Here is a 12,829-nt window from a genome sequence, read left to right on the forward strand (position 1 = left end):
TGGAGGTAACGTACCGTGACAGCAATTTCATAGGTCATGAATTTATTATTTTTGGAATCAAAATGTGTTTGTGGGTTTCTTACACAAATGTCGACACGTTCCTGCAGTGAAAATACAAAAAAGAAAAGATTGATATGTTAATTGACAATATAAAGAGGAACTCGTCTTATTGTTAATAATATCGTTAATGTAAATAAATGCTCACATTAAATAGGAAAACTTTCATTAATTCAGTTTATTGCAAAGGTGTATCTATGTTACTCATCTATCATCAGTTTGAAAAACGAATGCTAGCAAATATTTATGCAAATGTGTATTTAAAACTTTTTGTGAATGTTTTGTGAATGTTTCGTGAATGTTTCGTGAATGTTTTAATTCAATGCATTTATTTTTACCGTGGTGGATTTTTATAATCTTCAGTTTAAATAATCTCTTCTCTGTACACACACACAAACACACACACACACACACACACACACACACACACACATATATATATATAATCCTTGACAACACATACAAAAAGCTATTCCTCCGTCTCTCTAAAATTAACCAAAAAATACTTTAAAAAATTATTTCTAGTCTACACCACCAGAGTACCCTTCTATGACCACAAGTGAAATATTTACAGCCAAATAGATGGTGTATCAATGGGTCCATCCTCGAACCCACCTTCAGTGAGTTCTACATGAGTCACCTCGAAAACCTGATACTCAGCAATACCAATAAACCCTCCATTTATGTAAGGTATGTAGACGATATCCTCCGTCTTGCTAATAACAACCAACAAATCTTTATACTTAAGGACCTTCTCCAAGACAACTCTATTCTCAAATTTACTGTAGAATTAAATGTTAATAACAAAATTCCTTTCCTCGACATGCTTATTGACACTTCCAATTAGACTAGCACTTCCAACTACAAAAAAACTACCTGCTATAATTCTTGCCTTCTAAATTTCAAGAGCGAATACCGCCACCATTACAAAATAGCAATCATCAAAAACCTTCTCAACAGAACAAAATTATCTCTTCCAATAAAAAAAAAAATATACTACTCATCGAACTAAAAAATATTAAACAAGTCCTCATCAACAACGGATTCCCAAATTATATTGTTGATCAGCACATAAACTCCACGCTCCAGAAGTTAAACAACCTCCCCCCACTAACAATAATACACTACAACATAATAACTCTAATACAAGCAACCTATTCTAATGCAATCAAATGCATCCGGGCTTTAAGTTAGAAGAAATCGCTATAAAAAATATCATCCGTAGATACAACTCACAACAATAACATTAGATTCATCATCTACTATAAAAAATTTAAAACCCAAAACTTAGTTATTAAAAACAATCACTCCCCTCCTCTAAAACCACTTGAACGCACCAACGTCATCTATCAGTTTAAATGTCCATTGGGAGAATGTAACTCCTATAACAACAATACAACTAATAGTTACATCGGACATACCACTAGCACATTATCTCATCGCCTTACCTGCCATAAATGTTGAATCTAGTGCCTTATTCCAACACTTACAAAAAAACATCACTCCCCCACCCTCAACTTTCAGAAAAATTTGAATCAACAAAACAGAAATACTACACCATGAAACAAATGTTAAGAAGCTAAATATCCTTAAAGCTATTTATATAAAAACGCAAAAACCTACCCTTAATCAGGTCGCATTCCAAACTAGTACCAACATACTTAAATGCCTCCCATAACTCACCCTAATCTCAAACCCAACCCGTTCTTGCACTGACCCTAGAATTGACATGCTCTCCCGTTCCCCATGATACTAACATCCTCACTGCCACCAGCAGATCAACTGACCCTCACTCGCACCTTCGCTCGCAACCCAACTACTATTTAAATAAATCTACACATAATTCCCACCAAGCCTCTCACACACATTCCTGAAGATGTTTAGATGATTACACGAAAAGTTAAAAGTTAAAAACCGCAGACACTTTGAGAAGAAAAAATGCTTGGACCATACATCCATACTTTCGACATATATACAAAAAAGATAATAATAATAATAATTGAAAAAATAAAAAAGGTATTACAAAACAGAAGCTCTCTGTTGACTTTAACAATGTCTGTTTAAATATATATATGTGGAAATTCTGAGTTAAATTATGTGGAATTACAAAAAAAATTTATTGTTTGAAAAAAAGAGTTCAAATAATTATTAAAGTTTTTTCTCAATCCATGGATTTTTAATGAATGGCTCATCTCATCAGAAGAAAAGTTATTAGCAAAATAGATGCTAGTAATTATAAATTTCGGCTATTAGCACATAAATTGAAAATTAAAATATAAATGACGGTGTGAAATAATAAGAATACAGAAACAGTTGTAACATCCAGCGAATACTGGTATATTCCAGAATGAATATAAAATCCAAGCCATGCATATATGGTAATCCATTATTTTCAATGTTGAAAAGTCCTTCAAATAACTGAAAAAGCAAAATACTGGAAGGAATTAACTGAAACACAGTTTTTATGTACTTTTAGTTGATAAATTTCTTCTGTAGTTAATTTATATTATATTTATATATCTACATATATTTTTTCTTAGATTAAAGTTTTTAAATGTGTTTAAAGTATATATACATATTTGGCATAATCGCGTTGACACACCTGTTCTCGTCAGATCACCGAAGTTAAGCAACACAGACACTTCACTTGCGACTGGTATTTAACAATGTTGACTCAGGAGAGGTGTGATTGGAGATTGCGCATCTCCTGCCACAAAAATTTCATGCGCATGCACCCCTTTATGGGTATCCATAGTCTGTCAAAGACTGAAAGAACCCTTTTTTTTAAGTATATATATATATATATATGTATGTATATATATATAGGGTGTCCCAAAAAGATGTACTCACTCTTTGAAAGACGATTTGAGTTTTTGAATCCATACAATTATTCATGTTTTTCTTTTATTTCCGATGCAACCTTTCATAATGGCAAACACACAACTAACATTTAAAGAAAAAAAAATTATATTAAAATACTTGAAGCACGAGAATGTCATGGAAGGGCAAAGACAACTTCATAGACAGTTTCAGAAAATTCCACCAACGCGATGTACCATTGCTTGCATCAGTGATTTGAAGAATATGGACCTGTGCCCAACGTCAGTAAGCAACGTTCTGGAAGATCATGAACATCTACTAGTCCCAATAAGCACAATCAATTAGAAGAAACCTTTTCCCGATCTCCAAAGAAATCCATAAGTCAATTGAGTCGTGAGATAGGTGTCCCAAAATCGAATGTTCATCGGATGTTGAAGCAAGATCATTGGAAAAGTTACATTCTAACATTAGTTCAAGATCTCAATGAAGATGATCCTGATCGTAGAGTTCAATTTTGCGAATGATATCTTAACAAATTTACAGAGAATGCAACCTTTCCAGAGAAAATCTTATGGAGCGATGAGGCTACTTTTAAGTTAAATGGTTCAATCAACCGACATAATTGCACGTACTGGGCCCGTGAAAATCTAAATTTGAAAATGGAACACGATTTGAACTTACCAGATGTTACAGTGTGGAGTGGGATGTCAGTATTGGGAATCGTTGGACCGTTTTTTTTTTTGGGGGGGGGACCAAACTGAAATTACCAAAATATTATCTTTATATTAAAACCTATGGTCGCACAGTGAAATTTATCTATCTATAAGTATTGGTTTAAGAGTATTAACATATATCTGAATAGTGTAGTGGTTAAGATTTCAGGTTGACAACATCAACGCTGCTGCTGCTAATTTAAACTCTTTCATCTGACGCTGTGTTAGTTGAGTTAGTTATTTCTAACACTGTTTTTTGTTTGTTTATAGAAAAGAACAATTTTTTTGTAGCAGAACAACCTTCCATTTTTTGGTCGAAGACAATTAAAAACCAAGAAGTTATTGCATTCAAAAACAAATTATATTCAATTATAATTACAAATACAATAAAAGGTAATACTTATGTCAGTTTGAAGTTTGGTAGTTTCCAAAACGGTTTTTCTGGGGAATGTTCTTTTTTTTTTTAAGAAAATAAGGTGACAGAGGTGAGGAGAAGTGTGTGCATTCTTTTCAATAAATTCTTTTTGAGCTCCTCTCGTTTAAGGTTCTTTTTTTTTTAGTGTTTATATATAGCCTCTCCTTAAGTAATAGCGGGTAATTTGCATAAATTCATTTATGTAAATTGCCCTAAAAAGTCTTGTTACGAATATTTCTAACATGCCCTACAGTCAAATCACAGCAACGCAGGGTAATTCTACTTTTTTATATATATATATATATATATATATATATATATATATATATATATATATATATACGGCATAATCACGTTGAGACACCGGTTCTCGTCAGAACACCGAAGTTAAGTGTCGTTGAGCCTGGCTAGTACCAGATGGGTGACCATTTGGGAATTTTAGGCACTGCATGTACTTTCCGCTTTTCTCGGCATTGTTTCCAGTCGTCCTGAACCTCCACTTGCCACTGGTATTCAATAATGTCGATTCAGAAGAGGTGTGGTTGGAGATTGCACAAATCTTGCCACAAATTTCACACACAGGCACCCTTTCAGTGGGTATCCATAGTCTGTCAAGACTGAAGGAAGCGTTTTATATATATATATATATATATATATATATATATATATATATATATATATATATATATATATATATATAGTCATCCACATATAGTACTGTTTCGTTGTATCACAACTCCTCAGTGCGGCTAGACTAGCACCTTTCTCTAGCCTGGGATTGAACTTACAACCATCGTGTTGATAGTTGGCAGTTCTATCCATATATAATTGAAATTACAAAGATAAATGTTATCTTTATATTAGAATCTATCGAGATAATAAAAGCTCAATATATTAGATAGAGTAATTAAGAAACAAGAAGTTTGATAAAAATGTATTTGAAAATATACAAAAGTCTTTTTTGTGAATTCATATATTTTTAAATTTATGCTAATTAGTAATAAATTTTTTTTACTGATTTTTATTCTCTGTTGAAAAGAGCCTATCTTTGAAAATCCATGGGTTAGGAATCATTTCTAATTTTAATTCATTATTTGAATGTTTTATCGATTTATAAATTTTATCATTTAATCAATTTTTATGTTCATTATCAATTTTCTTGTATATATATATATATATATATATATATATATATATATATATATATAAGCTATTTTTTCCATCCCCCCCCCCATTTGAAGCCTATATCCTCAATTTTAGTCCTCATGTGCTTCTCTACGCTTTAACATCTATCTTCCATGGATTTTATCTCTTCAACACAAGATTCAACATAAGCCTCATCTACAAGAATATTTCACTTTTTCTTCATCCCTGGACATTTTAAAGTGACTTCAAAGAACACTTTTTTAATCTCTTATTAGATCTACCTAATACAGACCTCATACTTTCACTGGATTTCTGCAACACTAATTATTCGACATTGCTGAGTATTTCTTATTTTCCTATACACTTTCACTTTCCTTCAAAAACTTTTATAACTACCGTTTTCAAAAACTGCGCTAAGCCGCAAGATTAATATATATATATATATATATATATATATATATATATATATATATATATATATATTCCTTTTGCTTACGTTCTTTCCTCTGAGGAGAACAGCCTATCTTTGAAACTCCATGCAATAACGAATTTTCTCACTTTTTCTCGTATTCCTTGTTTTGAATAAAATATTGTGAATTTAATTCTACAATATCGTGACATCTATTATATATACATATATATATATATATATGTATATATATGTGTGTGTGTGTGTGTGTGTGTATCACATATCTAACTATGTCGCCGGCGCCGTTTATTTTTTTAAATCATTACACTTAGGTTGAAAATAGGTCAGCTTACTTAGATATCTACTCTCCCCATGAAAAGCACGCGCAAAGGAGGGGGTAGACCTAAGGTCCACTGTACCTTTGTCCTGAAAGTGCCCACCAATTGGCTGATTAGGATGGACACGGCGGAAACTAGGAAGCTGATTGGGTAACTAAAAATTCAATAGCATGTCTGTATATAAAAAGACAAGGTAACCACAACTCTTTGCATAAGCCTGACGAATTCTCACGAGAATGAAACGCTGAATATTCTGTGTAGCTTAATTGTCATATATATTTTTATAACTTACTATATATATATATATATATATATATATATATATATATATATATATATATATTACAAGGAATAGGCACACATTTCTCTTAAAGTGGAATCTTTAAGAAAAATATTTATAGCTTTAGTATCGCACTATTGAGCTATCTAATAGAGAACATTATGCTATTTATTTATATGTCTTTATTTTCACAAGCGGTTAAATTACATACAAACATATAATGTTTATATATCATCCAAACACTACCATGTTTGAATATATGGTTAAGTGTTAGTTTTACTCATTTAGAACTGCTTCAAAGCTTTACCGCTCATTCATTTTGCAACAAAAATTCAAACAATTTTTACAGTGCATAGGTCACCTTTTCAGTTATATTTTTAAATAAAAATGTTCAATTTTCGTACATTAAAACAAAAGTTATAATAAAATTACTGGTGTTCAAAAGTTTTCAGAATAAGTAAAGAACGTGAGAGGTGTTGAGGAGACTTGTTATCACTTGAGCTATATAGTAAATAAGTAAAGATGGGCAGTCTGCTTTCTACTAGGGAGAAAGTAATGACATACTTATCTGATTGTTCTTGATGATGGTGGAAATCCGAAATCGATTTATTAAGATACGTCCATTCAAACTGTGCATTTAATGATTTAAATGATATTAGGTTGAGAAGAAAGTTCTTGCGACATTTGAATTTTGATTTCAAATTATGCATTTTCAAATAAGTTTTTAAATTTCATGGTGGCGACGAGAGTTATGAAGATGATGAGCGTAGTGGTTGGCCATCGGATGTTGACAACAATCAATTAAGATCCTTAGTCGAAACTCATCTACACACAACTGTTCGACAACTTGCTTCTGAATTAGATGTAACGTATACGATGATTTCCAATTACTTGAGACAGATTGGAAAGACAAAAAACTTGATAAATGGGTACCTCACGAATTGAAAGACAACCAAAAACATGCCGTTATGAAGTGTTATCTCCCCTTCTTTTATGTTACAAAAACGGTCCGTTTCTTGACCGGGTAACGACTTGCAATGAAAAGTGGATTTTTTATGACAACCGCCGATGCTCAGCTCAGTGGTTAGACATCAACGAAGCTCCACGACACTTCCCAAAGCCAGAGTGCACCAAAAGAAGGTCATGCTGACTGTTTGGTCGTATGCGACCGGTCTCATCAATTAGTTTTTTTAATGCAGTCAAAACCATCGCGGCAAAGAAGTACTGGCAACAAATGGATGAAACGCATCAGAAACTTCGACAACAACACTCAGCATTAGTCAACAGAAAAGGCCCAATTCTCCTCCACGACAATACCCGACCGCACGTTTTTAAACCGACCCTACAGAAATTGAATGAATTGAGCTACAAAACTCTGCCTCATCCGCCATACTCTCTAGACCTCTCACTTACCGATTACCACGTTTTCAAGCATCTCAAAAACTTTCTGCATGAGAAATATTTCAAAAACCTAAGTGATATCAAAAACGCCTTCAGCAACTTCATTGTCACTAGAACGAAAATGTATTGATGATAAAATTCAAGAAATAGACTGGCTTCATTTTATTATATAGCTTTGAAAGAAAAATCATTTCTATACTTTGTAAACTAATATTATAATGGAAAAATAAATTACTACATTTTAGATTTCATTAATTTGTGGAGCTTTTAGTGGGAAATTATCTGAAAAAAACTTAATTTATTTCTTTAGAATACCAGTGTTACAAGAAATGTAGTCATTATATTTGGAATTTTGTCCAAAAACGAATTTGAGCAAGCTAGATGGATTGAGGATAGGAGTTGCATGGAGAGAAATGATATAGAATGATCCAATGGATGTATAATATGAATCTTAAAGAGAGGCTTAGTTTTGATAGTTTCAGAAGATTAAAACTGGCATTATAGGGAAATGTGTGCAGAACAAGAGACTTGACTTTGATAATATGGGAACGCTGAAATAATAGATGAGAGTTCCTTGGTTTGTAGATGTAAGAAAGTTGAGGTCGCAGGTTCTGTTCTAAGGAGGAGGCCAAGTACAACATGGGTAAAACTGATAAAAATGAACTTGAGAGAAAGAGGGGTAAAAAAGGACCTGGCCAAAGATAGGTTAGTTTGCAAGTCAATTTCTTACAGCCAACCAACATGTAAAATAAAAAATAAATAAAAGATGATGGCGATCATCATCATCATTATCGTCATTATGAAAGCCTCGGAACTGATTTATTAAAATAAGTCCATTCAATCTATGGATTTAGTGATGAAAATGATAGTTTATAATTCCCCTCACTCTTTATCTTGCACGCCTGTGGAATTGTCTTCCGTTTTCCTGCTTTCCGGCTGAGTACAATATGGTTGTCTTCAAGTCTAACGTAAATAAGTTCTTGATGAGCCGTTCCATATGAGTTAACAAATTTTCCGAATTTTCATTACTAATGATTACTATATTTTCCAATTTCTACTGTACACTCTTTAACCCTTATTCTTGAGTGGCCTCTTGGCCTTGATAATGTGGCGATGCCTGTGTAAAAAAAATTTTTTTTTTAAAGTGTGACTGACAGAGAGACAGATATTCTTTTAGATTTGAGTAAACCTAGCTATAAATGTTGTTTCTAACGTAAGCATGACAGAACAACGAAAATATTATTTTAACTTAAAGCCATGGATAAACGAAAATACTATTTCAAACTTAAGTGTGACAGACCAACGTTCAAGCTTAGGCATGACAGACTAATAAAAAATACGATTTCAAACTTGAAGAAGACAGACTGACGAAAATATTATTTATACTTACGCATGACAGACCAACGAAAATATTATTTTAAACTTAAAGATGACAGGATGACGAAAATATTATACTTAAGCATAACAGGCCAATAAAAATACTATTGCAAACTTAAGCATGACAAACCAATAAAAATAATATTTCAAAGTATAGACCAACAAAAATACTATTTTAAACTTAAAAGTTACAAACTGATCGAACTCCTTATAAGGTTGTTTGTACCGATCTCAAAATAAAAGTTGGTACGTACACAAAAGTTTTTACGATACTTCCGCCATTTGCATTTCTTGCCTCCTTCTTCTATTGTAAAAACAATCAAATAATCATTTACTTACCATTTCTTTACTAAATATACGTAATTTCCAATGAAGATGAAAAAAAAACTTTTTATAAAGGATTTTTGTTAATTGCTGTTTTACAAGAATATCAAAATAGTTCAGATGTAATATTTATTTACTTGTAAATGCCTCATCCTATTTTTTTTTTTTTTTTTTGTTATTTTTAACTGTGTTCAAGTCTTTGATCACAGCAATCTGTTGATCAAAGTCCAGATTTTTTTTTATCTTTGCGGGTAACTATTTCATTTCGTCAGTTATTGAAATAAACTTTTTATCAACGTTATCTGTTGACGTTTTCATTGGTTAATCGTACATCACTTTGATATCGATGCTTTCAAATGATAGTTTCTGCATTAATATTACTTTAAGAACAATGAATAGGTGTACAATAGTTAGTTAAACAGGGTGAGCTGGCAGTTGAAGACCAAGAAAAACATGGAAATGATAAGAATGGGTTTGAAAAATAAAGACCTGGCCAGGAGTAAGTTAGTTTGGAAGTCAATTTCTAAAGACTGTCCAACATGTGCGATCTACCAAAGCTGGGGACCACGTTATTTTCAAATCCTTCACAACTGAGACAATTTTTATTTTTATTCCTTTTCTCCACATTAAAAAACGACCCTGGTGTCTAACTCTGTCCCGTGGGGAGACATTGTAAATAGGAACAAGAAGGTTTTCATTTTGAAGATTTCAAACTCAGCACATGAACTTACTCTTGTGTACATCTGCTGGTGGTAGTTACCCATTTGTCACTAGTTTCTCACTCTTAGACAAGGTCCAACTAAGAGTATCAAATCTAATAGGTCCCACACTATCAGCCAAGCTTCAACCTCTGTACCATCACTGTACTGTTGCATCTCTGTACCTATTTTACAAATACTTTAATGGAATGCACTATGATGAATTCATAGCAATTGTGCCCCCTCGGCATACATACTCCTAACTAACCCGACAAGCAACAAAATTCCACCCCTTCATTCTTGGAGTCTTTAGATGTCTGAAACCCTTCTAATAGTTTTTTTTCCCCTCAGACTGATAGACATTGGAATTCCTTCCCTGTTTCCTGCTTCCTTGACTGTACTAACTTGCAGAAGTTTAAATGTAATGTGAACAGACATCTTGCTGCTCAACTTCCCACGGTCCTCTGTTAGACATGATCCCAAATAGTAGTCATTTGCTTCCAAATGACAAAACGCCTTGTTTGGGGTGAAAAAGAGTAAAAACAATCATTTTCACCACACACGCAGATTTACTTACAAACAATAACAATATGGACTCTGCCAGATTTACAAACAATTTCTATAAAAACGTACATATGTAAAGATTATTTTTCTTTTATGAACTCTCAAATCTTTTTTCTTGTCAAGACTCCTGCGTTTCTATTACTAACACATTGTCTATTATTACATATTTAATGAAAATTTAATTAATTAATATATATATATATATATATATATATATATATATATATATATATATATATGTGTATATATATATATATATATATATATATATATATATATATATATATATATATATATATATACTTCGGAATAGTTTTTATTTAACAATCAGTGGTTATGTAAACGTGAGATTGTTGGTTTACAAAATATTACTGGCAGTAATATTCTATAAGTTATCCCATCTAAACAAGAATTGCTCGATATGCAAGATAGAGCAAATAAATTAAATTGTAATTCAGTGAATTTCAAAAAACTCATTGAAATGAAATGAAGTGGTTGAGTTTCATATCAAAGAATTTTTATTATTATTACCAAACAAGTTGGATCAACAAAAACATTCATATCCTTTTTCTACAAATACTCCTGCTACAGGACTTCTGATAAATGTATTATTTTCACTTTGACTTTCCATGTCTCACTGACTTTAGCAAATAGGGTGTATACCTTTATAACTATTTGTTAATATTTTCACTCCTCTGATGAGATGGTAGACATTGAAACCCTATAGGTTAAGGAGATAAACTTTCTAAAACATTCTTTATCTTGCTTAGAATAATAAAAATTCTTTGATATGAAACTCAACCACTTCATTTCATTTCAATGAGAGTTTTTTGAAATTCACTGAATTACAATTTAAAATATATATATATATATATATATATATATATATATATATAAAGCTGAATGTGTGTGTGTGTGTGTGTGTGTGTGTGTGTGTGTGTGTGTGTGTGTGTGGTCACGAATAGGCTCCTATATGATTGACTATTTTAAAAAACTGATTACATATAATGATAGAAGATGTATCGAGACACAGGAATGGGTAGGTTTGATCAGGCAGAACGGTGGTTCATTAAAATTGTGGGTCTGCGTTCGCGCCTGGTCCACAAAGTATGGAAATAAAAAATTAAAAAATTAAAAAATAAAATTTTACAAGTGTTTTTGATATAGATGTACATAATAATACTTTGATAAGTATGTTTTAACTTAAATAGAGATGGTATAATAAAATTGTGGGGTCTGCGTTCGCGCCTGGCCTCCATGGAATGGAAATCGGCACAAACTTTAATAAAGACTTTTCATATCTATCTGCGTAAGTATACTTTGATAATTATGCTTCAGTTTGAAGAAATATGGTATAATAAAATTATGGGGTGTTCGTTCGCACCTGACCTCCATAGAATGGAAATATGTCACAAAGTTTAACAAGGTTTTTTTAATATAGATCCACAGAATATTGTGATAAGTATTTCAGTGTGAACAGGTATGGTATAATAAATTATTGGGTTTATCTATTTTATTTTTACTTTCATCATATTTTTATTTTGCTTTTGATACCCCCAAATTCGAAGCTATCTCTTTATAACTCTTCCTTTTCATAACCTATCATACTTTCATAAATCAGAGTCCATTTTCTGTAGGCTGTTTTTAACCCAGTCAACGACGGGTACTTTGCCAATATATATATATATATATATATATATATATATATATATATATATATATATATATATATATATATATATATAAAGGAGATTAGAACAATAGTCTAAAGAGCAGAGTGTATTTTAATGTAATAGTAAAATTACTAATTTAATTAAAATACAGGAAAAGAAAAAGTGCTCGTTGTAATTTAGATATATAATAAGCTCGATAGGTTAATATCCTAGAGCTAATTTAATATTCAGTAATGTGATTGATAATTTAAAATTCAAATTAGAATTAAATTAAAAATCCGTTTCACAAGAAGGAACAACAACAAAGTCAATAATTTGTACGATCGTTTCGGAAAACAATGCTTTTATTGTGGTAGACATTAAGCCACGGACAATAATTTTTACATTTAGTATTTTTAAAAAAACAAAGTTTCCTCACCAACAAAAGTATTGGGAAGGGTTTCTAATATATGTAAAAGACACCATAAATAAACCTAGCATTAAAAGTAAGGCAGATGTATCTGGAAAAAAAATTAAAATAAAAGGTATGTATTTACTTGATAAGCAAATTAATATGGGTTAAAGATAGAAATAAAATAGAATAAAATTATAAATCTGAACTTAAACCAAGAGAG

At 31.6% G+C, this 12,829-nt stretch overlaps 1 protein-coding gene and 1 pseudogene across 1 annotated transcript in view; one reads left to right on the top strand and one right to left on the bottom strand.

Annotated features, from left to right (window-relative positions):
* LOC145284928 (sorting nexin-10A-like) overlaps nucleotides 1–9,676 on the bottom strand; it is a 101,835-nt gene extending 92,159 nt beyond the window's left edge. Inside the window, exons 1-2 of the mRNA XM_080134022.1 lie at nucleotides 9,296–9,676; nucleotides 15–101 (exon numbers count right to left, since the gene is read on the bottom strand). Coding sequence (XP_079990148.1) covers nucleotides 15–101; nucleotides 9,296–9,298 — 90 coding nt within the window. The 5' untranslated portion in view covers nucleotides 9,299–9,676. The remainder of the gene's footprint in view (nucleotides 1–14; nucleotides 102–9,295) is intronic.
* Nucleotides 4,343–4,459, top strand: LOC145285109 (5S ribosomal RNA; annotated as a pseudogene).
* Nucleotides 9,677–12,829: the final 3,153 nt, after the last annotated feature.

Source organism: Euprymna scolopes, chromosome 9, assembly GCF_053919585.1.
Source record: "Euprymna scolopes isolate OS-2025 chromosome 9, ASM5391958v1, whole genome shotgun sequence".
In the NCBI taxonomy this organism is placed as follows: Eukaryota; Metazoa; Mollusca; class Cephalopoda; order Sepiida; family Sepiolidae; genus Euprymna; species Euprymna scolopes.